The 16997-nt window shown below is 38.4% G+C and overlaps 2 protein-coding genes across 3 annotated transcripts; both read left to right on the top strand.

Moving 5' to 3' along the window:
* Positions 1-1301: 1301 nt before the first annotated feature.
* uqcrc2b (ubiquinol-cytochrome c reductase core protein 2b) lies at positions 1302-8269 on the top strand. 2 transcript variants are annotated; one of them, XM_079260454.1, is made up of 14 exons: positions 1302-1385; positions 2805-2873; positions 3293-3442; positions 3705-3769; positions 3881-3937; positions 4160-4284; positions 4751-4848; positions 4942-4999; positions 5912-6007; positions 6146-6345; positions 6445-6525; positions 6663-6739; positions 7666-7819; positions 7909-8269. In XM_079260454.1, exons 1-14 carry the CDS (start codon positions 1353-1355, stop codon positions 7990-7992), a joined length of 1347 nt encoding a protein of 448 aa, XP_079116580.1. In that variant the 5' UTR covers positions 1302-1352; the 3' UTR covers positions 7993-8269. The 2 variants fall into 2 exon arrangements, with proteins under 2 accessions (XP_079116580.1, XP_079116579.1); XM_079260453.1 differs by lacking the exon at positions 2805-2873 and adding an exon at positions 2909-3010 and having other exon boundaries at positions 1303-1385.
* A 936-nt stretch (positions 8270-9205) lies between these two features.
* On the top strand, positions 9206-16654 carry LOC306771568 (modulator of smoothened protein-like; the record flags this gene model as incomplete). The annotated part of the gene is made up of 3 exons (XM_079260759.1): positions 9206-9337; positions 14362-14574; positions 16470-16654. Exons 1-3 carry the CDS (start codon positions 9232-9234, stop codon positions 16652-16654), a joined length of 504 nt encoding a protein of 167 aa, XP_079116885.1. The 5' UTR covers positions 9206-9231.
* Positions 16655-16997: the final 343 nt, after the last annotated feature.

Below are 16997 nucleotides of genomic sequence, written 5' to 3'. Positions count from 1 at the left end.
GTTGGCTCCTAAGCTATCCCAGATAATTATATTACGAACAGTCAAAGGACCCAAAGTAGATATATAAGGAAATAAAAACTGAGATATGTTAAACGCTCACAAAAACAAAAATGTAGCAGAAAGATATAAAGCGAAGTGAGGCAGAAACATCAATAACAATAACACTGCTAGAATGGTTGTAAAGGCGTTCAAGTTTTTCAAGTATAAATCTAAAGTGATCGCAATGATGACAAACCCCCCCCCCCAAAAAACCTGCAATAATATAAAACCAGACATAGAAACTGTCATTAAGAGAAACAAAAAGTTACATGAAAACTTTAAAGGATAACACAAATGATTGCAAAGTAAATGCAAAGTGTCTCAAAGTATGCAAAAATGTAGGGAAAGAAATGACCAAATGAAACTGAATGGCCCAATAGGAAAAATGTTTTACAACATGGACAGAAAATAGTTATGGGAAATTATTACAATGACGTGAAAAACAACTGATTTTTTTTTTTTTTTTGGCAAAGAAAAAAATGTAATAAAAAACACAATAAGTAAACAAATAAAAAACAACAGAATGATGAACTTGTGAGAAAAACACAGTTCATGTTCATTTCAGTTCATGTTTTTTGCCCCCTTTTTTTTTGGCAAGTTTAACATGACTATTATTAAACCTAATAATAATAAACTTCAAGAGTAAAATAATAAATAATAAAAATGTAAATCACTTTCATCTGACAAATCAGGGTTGCCTTTCAAAATGAAGTCTCTTTTCACCACCAAACATTTTCCGCTAAGTTTAAGAGATATACTGCTCCATTTGGCCATTTCTTGTTATCACTTCTGGTCGGCTCATGTGTGAGTGGAAAAGGTGGCTTACACACTGGGTTTCAGATTCAACACAGATGGGTGTTGTATGCATCTTTTTGGTTACAACACAGACTAAATCATAATCTGACAGTTATGTTATTTACTGGATAAACTTTACATATTTTAAATTGAAGACTATTGTTTTTCTTTTTTAAGCAGCAACACACCAGTTTGATATTGTCTATAATTTATTTATTAAACACTGTTTTGAGTAGCTTTACGGTATATTTGCAAGCATTTCGGTTGTTCTTCTTTGCCAATTTTTCCCTCTGCATCGCATAAATGTTGTGTGACGTTACAAAACAACAGCTCTCAGTTAAAGTAAAAAGTCATTTTTTTTGTCACACAACATTCATCTTGTTGGCAAACGAGGGCGCGCGCTTTGCTTGGCCGTGTTGCTGTGAGACGAAAGAAGAAGACGACGCAGTGCATTCTGGGTAGGGCACTTTCAAGCCAGCCATATTGGTTCGTTGTCCTGGCTGAAGGAGAGAGGGGAGATGAAGGCGATCCGGGGCATCAGTCAGCTATCGGTGAGAGCTCAGTTTACATTTTTATTATGTTTATTTGTCGGAACGTATTTACAAAAACAACACGTAGATTAAACCCTTTAATTTATTGTCTGTCGTTGGGAAAAAAAACAGTAAAGTATCATGTCTGTGAGTGATGTGAAAGGAGGAAGCTAAAGCTAAAGGCGCTTAACCTGAGCTGAACTACCTGCAAACTTTACATCATGAACCACATACATATAAATCATTCAACACTGTTCAATGATCAAACCAAGTTCACTAACCAGATTATCAGATAAATTTAGTGGCTAGTTGGGTGTTTACTTGATTTAGCAATAATTCGAAGCTTGTTTGGCTAGCTTACCTCTTCATAAATGTTATTGCATAACTGTCTGCTAGATATATTGTCCAAGCTAGGACCACTTGAAACTAATCCCAAGCTGTTAAGGAATCTTAGATATTTTACGATTAAAACACTCAATCTTCTCATACATGCTGGTTTAAAAGATAAACAAGCTACATAAATGCGTTCATTTGAAACCACCGGGACAGATCTCATTACTAGGCTGTCTTATATTGGATATCTATCCGAAACCAGTTCAGGCATAATTTTAAGATACACAAAGATGCTGTTAAAATTGTAGTTTTTTTTTTTTTTTTTTTTTTTTTTAATGAACGTCCATGTGCATACACAATGCAAAAACCCATTTACAACTTACTGATGCTCAAAGCTTCCACATTGTATGTAAATCTGGAGCAAAATATGGTCGTTTTGATGTTTTAGTAATGCATTAAGTCTGTATTTTATTTTTTATTAATATTTACATCATTTACATCAGTCCATATGCGTTTACATTATATGCATACATTTGTATGATGCTGCATTTAAAGTTTAAAATGAGAATCCCTTTCATCTGACAAATCAGGGTTGCCTTTCAAAATGAAGTCTCTTTTCACCACCAAACATTTTCTGCTAAGTTTAAGAGATATACTGCTCCCTTTCTTGTTATCACTTATGGTCGGCTCATGTGTGAATGAAAAGGTGGCTTACACACTGGGTTTCAGATTCAACACAGATGGGTGTTGTATGTATCTTTTTGGTTACAATTACGAGTGGCCAATTTGAGGCAGGCTACAGTGTTCATTAAGAGAACGTTGCATATTTAACACTGATGTGACAGAAACTATAAAGTTTTTTATTAATTTATGTCATGTCCCCAAAATTGTAACATTTAATTTCATTCTGCTTAGATGTGTCTCCCTGCTACATTGTGCAGACTGTCACACATTCTGGTCACAACTCTTTTAGCTTATTTAGAGACCACACTCAAACTCATGCCAATTTTAAGGAGTCTGACTTCACACACTGTCCTTACATTGACCAAGAAGTCAGCAACACATTAGTTGTAATGTCCTGCCTTCCCATGTTCTCTGTTTTTCCAGACAAGGCTTTATGCAGCCCAGGCTGCCCGTAAGGTGGAAGTCACTGGGTTTCAGCCTCAGGATGTACAGGTCAGTGGTTGTTGACGTGTCTTTCTTCTCCACAGAGACGTTTCTATGCGGCTGCCAGAAAAGGCCAGTCCCTTGACCAGCCGCTGGCCGGTCTCAAGCTCTCTCCTGGGGCTGCCCACTCCTACCAGGATGTCCATGTAGGTTGGGGAATGTCCTGAGTAGCTGCCCTGAAGCTAGACAGATCCAGATAATGTCATTTTGGGCTTGAGACCCTCTCTCCCCCTGCTGGATAGTGTTTTCTCTGTGTTTTAAGTTTGTTCTGTTTACCTGCTTATGATCTTCTTTGTTAAATCACTTAACTGTATATCCAGATTATCTTAGATGTGCCTTTCAAGTTAAAGCTGAATGTAGTGAAGCAGATCACTTTTACTTAATAGCAGTGATCAAACTAAAGGATAACTACATGTCCTTCCATCCAGATATCCAAACTGCCCAGTGGGCTGGTGATTGCCTCACTGGAAAATTATTCCCCAGCATCCAAAATTGGGGTCTTTGTCAGGGCTGGTTGTCGTTATGAAACCCCTGAAAACCAGGGGGTCACCCATCTCCTCAGGCTGGCGTCCAACTTGGTAAGAAATACTGTCCTCTATTAAAATCAGCATTGTCCTCATTAACTTTATTCCTTTTAAGCTGTAGCAGTCAATAAAGTTACATTTTCATTCATGTTCAGATTATTATTTAGAGAATAATGAAGTTTTTTTATTTTTTATTTTTTTATTTATTGAAGTCTTCCAGATCAGATTATTATACACATACTGTGTTTATTTAAGAGAATAATTACTTGGAGCATCAATGTGTACCTGATATTGATTTACATATTTATCTTTCCAGACAACTAAAGGAGCATCAGCATTCAAGATATGTCGTGGTGTTGAGGCAGTGGGTGGCAGCCTGAGGTCAGTAATCCTCCACACACAAGAAAAAAAAAGAAAAGAAATAATAATAATAAAAAAAAGTTTCATTTTGTAAAGAGTGTTCTGTATTTTAATCTGCATGTTAATGTGCAGCGTGACTTCATCCAGAGAGAATATGGTCTACACCGTCGACTGCTTGAGAGATGACATGTGAGTGTGTCCTTGTTCATGTTGCTAGAAATAGACATTTTTTTAATATTAGTATTCAGAGAAAGAAATATGACTGATCTTACAGGGTGCTGTACTTCATTTTAATTTATGACATGAAAAGTCTGTGGGAAGTATGTTTCCGGCTCTTTACACAAGTCAATTCCTCAACAACCCCCCCCCCCCCCCCCCCCCCCCTTTCCGTTGTAATTTTTTGGTCTGTAGGGACACAGTGATGGAGTTTTTGATCAATGTGACAACAGCCCCAGAGTTTCGCCCATGGGAGGTGTCAGACCTCACGCCGAGAGTAAAGCTGGACAAGGCACAGGCTACACACAGCCCCCAGATAGGTGGGTCTTTCTTTTTAAAAAATCAACTACAACATAAATCCATTGAAAATTAAGTTATGATTAAAGTACTCTCGTATCCCATCTTATGTGCCACAGGAGATAATCTTATTCTCCTTTAGCAGAGTAGTAGACTAAATGAAAGCATTATATTGTCAGGATGAGACAAAATGCTGCAAACATGCTTGTCTGTCTGTCTGAAGCTAAACTAAGATCATTTAAATTGAGTTTCTCTTTATGATTCATATTTATCATCAGGCCATAAAAGACCATGTTCAGTGTGTTTCCATTCTATTTAATTTTTTTCTTGCTTGTGCGCAAAGTAAATATCCTACTGTTTATTATCGGCATTAACAGCTGGCTGCAGGAAGTTCAAGCAAACGCGCACAAACAAAAATGACAAAGTCTTTTCTTTGCAACGACTGTGTTCTTGTTCCCAGTTAAGTCTCTCTCCTTCTCTCTTTTCCAGGTGTCGTTGAGGGTCTACATGAAGCAGCCTACAAGAACGCCCTGTGTAATTCTCTTTACTGCCCAAACCACATGATTGGCAACATCCAGTCAGAACATGTATGTATTTCTTTTCACTTTACGAACATAACTTTAGTATTTTTAATAACTTATTTAAAATGTTTTATGCTTTACTTTTTGTTTTTATTCCAGCTGCACCAGTTTGTCCAAAACAATTTCACAAGCGCTAGAATGGCACTTGTTGGACTTGGTAAGATTTCAATTCATTAAAAAAAAAAACTTTTTTTTTGTCCCCAGGGGGCCAATTTAAAATGTAGTTCTCACAACATATCTCATTCATTCATTCATTCATTCATTCATTATCCTAACCGCTTAGTCCAATGAAGGGTCGCGGGGAAGCTGACGCCTATCCCAGCAGTCTTCGGGCGACCAAAAAGCTACATTTTCTTTTATTTTAATGTATTTTAATAGATGAAACAGAAAATATCTCTGGGCAAGTGAGGTTTTGGTTTTAAATACTTTAACAGCTACAGCTGTTTTCTAAATAAGTCTACAACGTGTTCCAGTACTTTTAACTTTTTAAATATTTCATCCACATTCTTCGGTAATAGACAGTAGTATATGAGAAAAAACCAAAGTGGGATCAATCACTGCAAACTTCAGTCTGGTCGTGCAGCAGAGGTGATCACCTCCTGCTCTGCGATCTAAGTCTCCAAAGTGTTTTTCTGGACGGAGAGGGGCTTACAAAGCAGCTCACTGGAGAGTAAACGATACTTGCTTTCATGTTATTCACCAAAAGTCTCCACTATCACCAGAAAAGTCGCTGGACTTGTTAGTGGTCGCTTTTTGTTTATATAGATTCACTAGAGGGTTCTGAAAAACCGATAAACATTGTGGCCGTTTTGCAAAGTTAATAACAAGTCTACTGTGCTCATCAGTCGTAATCAATGTACCAGGAAATGGTACACCGACAGTGTTCTGAGATAAAATGCATGAAAGGTAGCCTCCCTTCTGTTTCCTGCTGTGTCCGTCACCTACAATGTTGTGTCATGATTGTGCAAATGGACATAAACATCTAAGCAACATATTCAGGTTTATGCTCAACAATTAAATGGTCAGTTATGATTATGATGACAACTGATGATGATAACTCTTCTTGCAGGTGTTAACCATGATGTGCTGAAGCAGGTGGGGGAGCAATTCCTCAACATCCGCAGTGGAGCTGGAACAACGGGGGCTAAGGCTCAGTATCGTGGAGGTGAGGGAAACAAACCAAAAAAAACCCATTGACTTCATGCAATCCTTTAGATAAAAAAGTTCCCTGCAGATGAAATGCCGTGTTCTACAACCCCAAGATACCAAATAACCCAGCAGATCTCCTCATCTCTGTACCCAGGTGAGATCCGTCTGCCCAGTATCACCAGCCTGGTGCACTCAGCTGTGGTTTGTGAGTCCGCAGCAGCAGGCACCAGTGAAGCTCTGGCCTTCAGTGTGCTGCAGCATTTACTGGGAGCTGGTCCACATGTCAAGAGGGGATCCAGGAGCTCCAGCAAACTGGTTCAGGGTGTTGCTAAGGCAACTGCTGAACCTTTTGATGTGAGTTGCATTCAGTTTGTGCTATTCTATTTAAAAGTTTATATGTCTACAAATATCAAAGGCAAATATCACAACATTTTATTTTTTGTTGTGTTGAAGGTCAGCACTTTCAATGCAAGCTACTCTGACTCTGGTCTGTTTGGGGTCTACACCATCTCCCAGGTTGCAGGAACTGGTGATGTAAGTATGATGTAGTTGTCACACAAACCTGCTCAGCAAAATAATCAGGATTTCTCTTTTTATTTTATTTTTTTATAAATTACACAGAGAATCTAAGAGTGCCACAGTGATGACTACTGTTTACTTTGTTTCCTCAGGTGATCAAGGCTGCTCTTGCTCAGGTGAAGGCTGTTGCTGATGGTGGAGTCACAGCTGTTGATCTCACTCGAGCCAAGTAAGAAACGCCAATACATTCAGAAACTAAGCATTGTTTATTTACAGTCAAATGCAAGATTTTTGGTTTTAATAATTAGGTCTGCTTTGTTTACTGCAGGAACATATTTTATAAGCTAGTGTGAAACTTTCTATAAAGACTCCGCCTGACTCGTCCCACTGTCAGCTCGGCTGTGGTTTTTATGCCACATGCTGCACAGACGTTGCAATTAACAAACAATATCAAAGTCACTCTTTTAGTTTAACTTTGATTTCTTTATAATTAAAGCAACACTTTTCTATTTTTTTAAAGCAGTATAAAATCTTAAAAGCCAGTGTAAACACTCAAATTAATCTATGAAAGCCATATGAGATGATTTGGAATTAAAATCATATGTCTGTCTTAAAAGAAAACACCAGTGAAATTGACTGTACCACTGCTAACGAATATCTAAATTAAAGTTTGTACAAATATAATTCTTGTTGAGAGGCAGTTTAAGACTTCAGTGTGAGAATAAATTCAGACACATGAAAATGGCTCATCTCTACATTATGTATGTGATTAGGAGTAGCAAGGTCTGCATAAAGTAAACACTCAACAAGAAGGAAGTTGTTTCCTTTTATAAATTGTTAGCAGCATTTTGCTGTCTAGATTCAGTTTATTTCCTTCTGTCTGACATCGTGTGCGGCTGCCTGTAGAACAATTAAGTTGCAACATATATGCTGTAAAGTGTAACATTACCATGAAATTCAAATTTCCTCCTTCCCACTAGTTGATAATGATAGTAATGCTGCTTGTTGTTTTTAGTTCTTTTCTGCAGAGTGTCTGATTTGTTATAAACTTATTAGACTTTGTCCTATTCAAGCTACTAGTTCAGTTGGTACTGAGGGTAACAAGATCAACTTTATCATCCTCTTAAAGTTATTGTTTGCTATTTTTATCTGCAGGGCCCAACTTAAGAGTCAGTTCCTGATGTCATTGGAAACTTCTGAGGGTTTGTTAGAGGCCATGGGAACCCAAGCACTGGCTAGTGGATCCTACCACTCCCCTGAAGAAATCTCTAAAAACATTGACAATGTCTCCTTGACTGATGTTGCTAATGTAAGACCTTTTGGTTTCATCAGTGCTCAGTTGTGATACCAGACAGACATTTAATTGTGTTTTATTTATTCTTTTCTTTTCATCTCCAGGCTGCCAAGAAATTTGTGACTGGCAAGAAGACCATGGCAGCCAGTGGCAACCTCACACAAACACCCTTTGTGGATGAGCTATAAAGTCCACCTCTTGTCCTACTGTACCATGATTGATGGCAAAGCAGAATTTTATTTTTCACCACATCTGAACAAAAGCAAAGGTCATCGTTGTTTTATGCAATGCCATTGTTCAAAGAAATGCCTCATGACAACAGTGGCTATTTATAGGTGTTGTAACGGTATGTGTTCAGGTGATGCTGCTTTGATGCATCACAGAACTGTGCTCCACTCATCTGTCCACATTAACTGTATAGCCGATGTAAAATAAGGAATAAATTCTATCTACCTTAAAACATTTTCCATTGAGTTGTGTCATGGATTGTATAACTGGTTTTGTCTTGACACAGGCAATGTTAGTTTTGCTTGATATTTCTTGATTACCACCCCCCTATAAAAAAAAAAAAAAAAAAATCAGATTAAGAGTTCATTTAATAAACATGCTCAAAATCAATTGAAAGAAATATATCTGTGCTCTAAGACTGAGCAGACTTGCTCTTTCTGGTAGTGTGTAGTTCACATCTCCATACTATTAAGTAGATATTGAATTTGTAGGTCTTAAAGAAGAATTTGTTCATTTGTATTTAACAGTGACATTAGAAACAATCCTTACCTCATGCATAAATTACGCTGCTCCAAGCGGTGTGGTCAAAACCTGCTATTTACGTATTCTCTCGCGAGAGTTGTTCATTGAACAGGCAAGAGATGAAAACTGGCGATATTTCAGTTTCCCACACAGAGAACAGCATCTTCTGGCACAGAACAGAGTCTTATTCATATTAGTAAGAAGTCGGGGGTTGAGTCTTAATGTGTGGGAATTTTAATGTCCTGAAAAGCGCTTTTAATGTAAGAAGAGGCGGCGTTTCCCCTCTGTGCTCGCCCGGGGGAAAGAAAACGCTTCCATGTGGGGGAGATCGCTGATAGGATTCACGCAAAGTCGGGAAAGAAGTCGACGAGATGCGCGAAGCTCTTTTCACACAAGGATAATTGAGCATAGATTGAAGTATACAAACTATAATTTGAACGGAATTGTCTTGTTTTCCAATTTTAATACAACTGAGATGGCGGAGCATCCGGAGCTAGGTAACCCATGAGCCCGTGCGGAGAGGGCGAGTCTCCTCCGGGGTTGGATGAAGACCAACCGGTCGGTTCGTCGCTGACTGGCGGGATGGAACAAGCTGCGGGTTTTAGTGACTTTTAAATATCCTGCCCCCTATCAGAAAACACGTGACAACACGACACTCAGAATCTGTGTCCTCCAACATGGATAAACTCACTGTCATATCGGGATGTCTCTTCCTCGCTGCAGACATTTTCGCCATCGTCAGCATCGCCAATCCGGACTGGATCAACACAGGAGAGTCAGCTGGTATGGTGACCACATTTATGATCTTCCTAACTGAGCAACAGGTCAGGCATTAACCCTGGTAAAGAGCAAAAGTTTGTGAAAAGATTAGCAGACATTAAACAAATTAGAAAACGTGTTAAAGGGTACTCTGATACCCATATCACAATGCTACCACCACCATGCACCGCTGTGCATTAGGGTCCTTTAGGAAAGTTGTGTCTGTAGAGGCTTGTCAGTGTCCACTGGATGTTTAACAAAACCCTTCTTTTTTTAGTGGGCAGGCAGGGAGTTGCTAAATTTCAAAACCATGTGGAAGCACTCAAAGCTTTATTATTGGTTTAATATTTCTGCTCTGAATGGGCTTATTTCTGTTACAGATATTGAATAGAAGTGTTTGAGTTGAGTTGTTTGAAGCTATCAAATGAGGAGGTGTTAGCTATACAGTAATGTACAATCACACCGAGGTTTGTATTAACCGTGGTCACTGTAAATGATGGACAAAGCCATCTACTGTCAGAAATAAATCCTATGTAAGTACCTTAAAGTGCGATATCACCAATAAGCTCAGGTTCCAGTACTTTCATTCCAATGTGTTTGACATGAAAGTCTAAAGGCCTCTGTGTAGTCCACAATAACTAGGAAGTTTGTTCATTTTCTCAAGGTGGAATGCAGAGCAAAGTTCCTACTGGGTATAGGACATTTCACACCTCACAAGACATTGTTCTGTCTTTTTTAACTGAGAGAAAACAGTTTGGTGCAACAATGACATAAATCTTCTTTTTTGCACAGTACAAGCCTTAAGTCAATAATGTTATGGTCTTATCAGCTACTTCAGTCCTGGTTTACCAGCTTAGAAATAATTTTGTAATTAAATAGATATAAGTTCTCAAAGTGACACTTTCTTTAATCAACTACATTATATTTTTTTTCACATTTTAGCTTCCTCATGTTGTCCAAATGTTGCTTCTTCTGTCTCCAGGCAGACCAACATGGCAACGCCAAAAAGCCAAACTCAGATCTTAAGAAGGGAACCTAACAAAGCAATGGCTCATCTCATTAAAGCTCCAGTTATGCATAGTTTATGGTAAAGAGAAAATTTGCTCCTTGCAGGCCATTTTAAAAAAATCTGAAGGCATTGCCTTTCAGACTTTAAGGCAATATCTGTCTTTTATCTGTAGTTTATAAAATAGCTGCACAAGTGAATTTCTGTTTTGTTTTTGTTTTGTTTGTGGAGATTAAGGATTTTGTGCTAGTATTATCACAGCTATGTCTGTTATTTAGCAACAAACCAAAAGCTTGAAGTATACATGAGGAGCAGAAGGTCTGCTGGACTCTGTTATTCCAAGTCCACAATCCTTAGTTCTGGACAGGACCCGAAACTACATTCCAACAAACTATGGTGGATTTGATGAACATGATTATTTTATGTTAAGTTAGTTATCAAGTAAGCAAAGCCACCCTTGGTTTCATATTGCATTATGTCCATACAGCCTCCCTGGTTGTGACAGTGAACTGATATTCAGATGCAAAGTCCAAAGCTAAACATTGACTTGTAGCGAACTTATAGAACAGCTGTCAAGTGTGCGCAGCTGCCTCGATGTTCTTGCCTACAAACCCCCGTGAAATAAAGATAAATGTACCAGTTTTGTTTTAAAGCTTCATCTACAAATTAAGCTCCTAAAGAGTTTCTTGTTGAACAATTAAATATGTAATCATGCATCAAATATTCTAAGTCTTCAGAGAAAAATGTGGACTGAAGTCCAGAGGAACATGTTTTAATTCCCATTCATTAAAGTAAATGATGGTGTTAAATGACAGCGCTGAAAGCCTGCTGTTTCTGTCTCATTAGACCGAGAGTAATTACCTGAAACAGGAAGTGCTGTTTGGGGGGATGAAGATGTGTGACTTTTAATTAGGCCTCTTGAGAGAATAATGTTTTCCATCTGGAGAATTAAGGTTCTGCTCACTCAGTTGTGACTTATTTGACTTTGGATTTTGGATGTAGACATGGATGAAGACAGGATTGATTCAGTATCCAAATCAGCTTAATTTCCAACTAGACTGATAAATCTCTGTGGTAAGGTCTAATAATAGTTTTTTTTCAAAGGAGAACTTCATAACATGTGCTTAAGTTCTCTCTTTTATGTAAACTTTGATAAAGGTATTTATTGTAATGCGCTTTCTAATATGGTGTTCCTGAGGCTCAAAACATATAAAACAAAAAATATTTTAACAAAAACAAACTGATTCTAAAATCAAAATGCACACAAAACACAGCAAAAATATTCAATTGAACTCTGCTTTAACTAAAAATATAAAAGTACTGCTAAATTTTGGCAGATTTTCATACTTCCACGCTCCGTATTGAAAGCTGAATTAGACGCTGTTATCCATGAATTATCCGCTTTCCATTCTGTCTCTACTCTAAACTCTCTCTAGCCACTAAAAGTCAGTTGAACTTTGGCTCTTGTCTCTTGCACTTTCATTTTGTCTTTTTCTTTTGCTCACCTCTGTCTGGAATCTCCTTGTTGGTTTCTCTGCATGTTCAAAATAGGCTGTTTTAATGTCAGAAACAGATGCAGCGTTGCTTTACTGCAACAACAAAAATTAGCACATTTTAGACACAAAGACACTCCAGAATGCATCGAAAGGGAAAACATTAATGAAAACCAGAAAAAATTCAAAATTTTAATGAAAGAAAAAAAAAAAAAAAAAAAAAAGAACATTTCCAAAAACACATGAAGACATCAAAATTAGACTTTTTTTTTTTTTTTTTTTTTTTTTCAATTTCCATTTAATAAAAGTGTTTCTGTAGTTTTAGGTCAAATTTGAGTCTACTGAGAAGGACTTGTTAAAAATGTTTTTGTTTTTTCAGAAGATTTTTATTTTTGTGAGTCATTTTCCCTTTTTTGGTTTTGTGTTGTGCACTTTGTGGTCACTGAAAGTCCATCTAAAGAAGTTGCTGTCATGCAATGCAGTGATTAAAAGGTTTTCATGCTGAATGTATTAACTCCTTCAGTATCCTCAGTCATCATGGAGGGGGTTGTTTATCCATTTTCAGTGAGAGGGTTGTAGTTAGTTAATACTACATGTTAAAATGTTATGTATTTCTGTTTTTTTTACATCTCCAGTGACACTTAGGTGTGTGTGTGTGTTAGTGTGCGTGTGGAGGGGGTATTTTAAAAGTTATCATTTTTAAATGAATTGTGGATAGTTTACTGCTATATGCCTGAATAGGCTAATTCTATTCTATTCTATTCTATTCTACAGTCATTTAGCAGACACTTTTATCCAAAGCGACTTACATATGAGTGAGAACAACACAAGCACAAAATCAAACAGAGGACTAATAACTTAGCTCAACTTTATTTATAAAGCAACCACAAAGCAACCACAAAGTGCTGTATGTAATTAAAAAGAGCAACTCAGGAAACTAAAACAATTAACAGGGAAAGATAAGCAAAAATGAAATGTACCCTCTCTGGCACTGGACCATTAGGAGAAAGCTGTTAAAGGTCCCTTGGCAACAGCAAAGTCGGGGTCATTGTGTGGAAGTTTAACTACCATAAGATCTTGGTGATTTTCATTTGGATACATTGAAGTCATTGAGGCTTTTTCCAGAGAGTTCATCACACTGTTAAAACATCCTCCTCACTTTCCTCTTTCTTTCATTTTTAACAGATCCTTATGACTTACTGTCCGACTTTATTTCTTCAGCTACGTTAAATCTCAACAACAGCCATTAAGTGGATAATCTGGATTATAATCGGATCAAATGAGGGTATTTCTAATTTGACTTGTATCAGTCTTACTTTACTTTGTCATCTCACAGCATTAAGATGACTTTATTGGAAATTTGAGCCTAGAACAAGGAACTGAATTACATTTAAATTGTCATTAAGAAAATGCTTCACTTAATCATATTTTTCTGAAGAAAAAAGCCACTTTCCAGAATGGCAAGAACCAGAAACACATTGGTCATCTGATTTGGAGTTTGAAGGGAAATGAATGTACTGTTTACATTGTCCCCCACCCTGTGGTATGAAGGGATATGTTTCGGAGAAACATGACATCCTGTGTAGATGTTCTGCCTTTTCATGAGTTGTGTCCACGATCAACAACTCCAGCTTTATCATGCACCAACTAAATATGTAGAAATGAATTTTAAGATGTTTTCTCTACTTTTGTCTTGTGGAATAAGCAGACATCTAATACTAAAATGCAAAGTGAGGGGTGTTGGTTGCTTTAAATATCCCTTTTTTTTTCCAACACCATCTGTTTTATTTAATTTGGATCCAAATTGAAGGCTGTTTTTCCTGCACTCTTTGTGATATTTTAATTTTAGCCACCGTGACGGTTATGTTAATTCTGCACTCAGTGGATTTAAATTGCTCTGATTGAATTTATAAAAGCATAAAATGTATGAAGCTTCTCTCCTGTGTCTTCTTGCTGTGCACGAACTGTTCTCTGGAGATAATTCTGGGAAAGAAAGAAAACACGGGGAGACAAATGGATAAATGACGTTGTGGGAGGATTTCATTATGTGCTTTTTCCATTCTCATTATGTGAGGTACATTGTTCGGGATGTTGCGTGCTGGGATTGGAAGCAAGAGGCGAGCAGATGCAGTCTCTGCAGGGCTCCATGTGTTGCTCTCTGTTGCAGGCAGAAGCCCACCTACCTGAAATCTCCGTGCCCACGAGGCTTTACGAGTCAGGGGGCCACTTCCACTGCTCTGTGCGCAACGTGCTGTTGGTGGTTCATGCCAGAGCCTTGACCCTGTTTGACGTCACAAGTTAATCATTGTGGGTGGGGATAAATTCCTGCTGCTTATCCTGGCACAAGCGTTTTGACTTGTTTCCATACCAACAGGTTCCTAACCCCCCAGCCCCTATAGAGGAAACTGGGAGGTCATCAGAGGCTGTGTCTGCTTGTCAGTTAAGAGACAAACAATGTCATGTGTTCCTGTCAAATAGGTCTAGGTCATGTTAAACACAGACTCCAAGCTACAGGGATGCTAAAACGCTGTTTTCCTTTCTTCACACAGGCTCTCAGACGATGGGTCTGGTCCGGCAGTGCCAGACCATCCACGGCCGGGATCGGACCTGTCTCCCCCCGCAGCTTCCCTTCGAGTGGATCACCACACTTCTTTTCATCATCTTGGGGATCATCTCTCTCACCGTCACCTGTGGGCTGCTGGTGATGTCACACTGGCATACAGAGGCGACTCGCTACGCTCGATGGATCGCCTTTACAGGGAGTAGGTATTCACTGCAACACAGACGGCTCCCGGCGGCTTCCTCGCTCACGCATGTCCACACTGCAGCTCAGCTCTGAATTTATTTCTTTTCTGAAAATGAGCAGCTTGGTTACAGTAAAGTTACAGTAAAATGTCTGGGATGATTATTTATCAATCCACCAGGTCAGATTTCCTGTTAAAGTGTAGGGATTGAGAGAGGATGTGTGTAAATCTGTCATTTTTATTTTGTGGATAGATTGATCCACAATTGCTATTCACAAATGAATCAAATCATTGAAAGATGTTATTTTTCTCTCTTTTGGTTTTACTTTTAACATTTGAGTCTGATGCAGCTTCAACATTTATAAAGATATTAAAGTTGAAGGCAAAGTCAGTACATTTTCAGTTTTTGAGTTTATCACCCTTAATGAAAAGCTGCCATTATTCCAAACATGATTACTCCCACTTGCCTGCAGATAGACGCAGAGATGGTGGACGCATGCGATGCAGCAGTTCAGACTAAACTTCAAGTCCACTTTAAGTCATCAAAGAGAAAACAGACACTCTAAAACCATCATCTGAGTTTGACTCTTGACTTCATGCCAATCTAGGAGCTTCCATTAAAGCAATATCTACTGTTTGTAGAGTTATTAAAAACCTTTCAGTTTATCATTTAAATAATTTACTTTCAGTTTAAAGCATCGATCGCTTCGCTATTCGACCAGTTAGTCAGCATTCATGTAAGTAGAAGTGTAAGTGAAGAGTTACCTTGACATTAAGCTACCTGTCCTCTGTGGTTGTTATGAACATCCCAACAAGGTGGAGCAGAGTTTTATATGATCATTTATTTAGCAAGGATAAACAGTGTTGTTGTAGAAGATAGTGTTGAAAATGAAGTCTTCTAACAATAATAGAAGTGTTTTTGTGCCCTATAGCTGCGAACTGTGCCTGAAATAAAAGAAGTAAACAAAACAGTTTCCCCACATATATCAATTTCCACATCAGAATTGACTTAAAATTTACTGTTTAATCAAGTGTTTGGGGATTGGCCTGCAAACAGAAGATATTGAAACTAAAAACAAGAGCTGCAAAATTTTAAACCTCAAAATCATTTTTATGTTGCTTTGAGCTAATCTGAGTTTGTTGCCATAAGCTGATGTCACCGCCATCGCCCAGTCTCCTTTAACCATCGTTCAACGTATTGAACTGTTTAACTGTTTAGCTGACTCCACGTCCACTGGTCACTTTACTCAGTACTTCTTGCTACTATCGTTTGGACCTCGTTGTTGTCCTCAGAACTGCCTTAATTCTTTGTGCCACAGATTCAATAAGGTATTGGAAACATTCCTGAGAGGTTTTGCTCCATATTGACATGATCGCATCACACAGCTGCTGCAGATTTGCCAGCTGCACATCCATTTGACACACAGGTTGGGGATGATTTGACCTTTGTGTCATATAGTGCATTATCCTGCTGGAAGTACCCATCAGAAAAAGCTACACTGTGGTCATAAACATGGTCCGCAGCAGTACTTAGGTAGACTGTAGTGTTTAAAGTGTATTCGGCTGGTACTAAGGGACCCAATGTGGGCTCAAATGTCACGTTCAAAAATCTCCTTTCTTTCTCATTCTGATATTCAGTTTGAACTCCAGCAAGTGATCTTGTTCCATAAATGTTTTGATCTGCTGTTATGTGATTGGCTGATCAGTAGTTTGTATTAACCAGCCATTGACATGTGTACTTAATAAAATGACTAGTGAGGATGTATAGACATTCTGTTTAGAATAAAAATCATTTCATTTTCCCCATAAACTGAGCCTCTGTGGAATATATAAGTTTTTGTCGTGCATCGCTGGTTCAGAAGGGGTGCTTATACGTCTCCCTCCTGTTTTTGTTTGGTTTCTTTTTGTTACAGTGGTCCTGTTTTGCATGGCTGCTCTTATATTCCCAATGGGCTTCTACATCAGTCAGGTTGGAGGGCAGCCATATAAACTGCCCAACAGCACAATGGTGGGTTCCTCCTATGTGCTCTTCATACTGTCCATATTCTTCACCATTGTGGGACTGCTGTTTGCCGGGAAGGTATGCTTGCCAGGCTGAGATATCCTCCTCCTGTTCCTGAATCCTTGGAGAAGCACCAAGACGTGAGGGGAGTTTTGTTAGAACTGATTCCTCTGTGGCAGAAAAACAGCAGGACTTTAGGTGGACAGATTGTTTTTGTATCTAAATCTGATGTGGTCCAACTGGTGGAGGTGAGTGTCAACACAGAGGAATGTTAAAGATATCCAGACTTTAATGGGGCCTTAAGAATGATCCAGTCATAACTTCTGCTAGGCTTAAGCAACAACTGGCTCTTCTCTTTCAAGTCATCATCCAAGAGGCTCATCATTAGTCAGACTCATCTGGAAGAACTAAAAAACATGATGGAGGGTCTTCCCTGACC

Source organism: Telmatherina bonti (assembly GCF_933228915.1).
Source record: "Telmatherina bonti genome assembly, chromosome: 21".
NCBI lineage: Eukaryota > Metazoa > Chordata > Actinopteri > Atheriniformes > Telmatherinidae > Telmatherina > Telmatherina bonti.
This window is presented reverse-complemented; position numbering and strand designations above follow the sequence as displayed.

What these genes read in the sequence shown, in the direction of transcription:
- uqcrc2b (XM_079260453.1), top strand. Translation starts at nt 1,353, where the DNA reads ATGAAGGCGATCCGGGGCATCAGTCAGCTATCG. An exon ending in GACTGCTTGAGAGATGACAT is followed by an intron (nt 3,938 to 4,159) that starts GTGAGTGTGTCC and finishes TTTGGTCTGTAG; the next exon opens with GGACACAGTGATGGAGTTTT. An exon ending in CCTTGACTGATGTTGCTAAT is followed by an intron (nt 7,820 to 7,908) that starts GTAAGACCTTTT and finishes TTTCATCTCCAG; the next exon opens with GCTGCCAAGAAATTTGTGAC.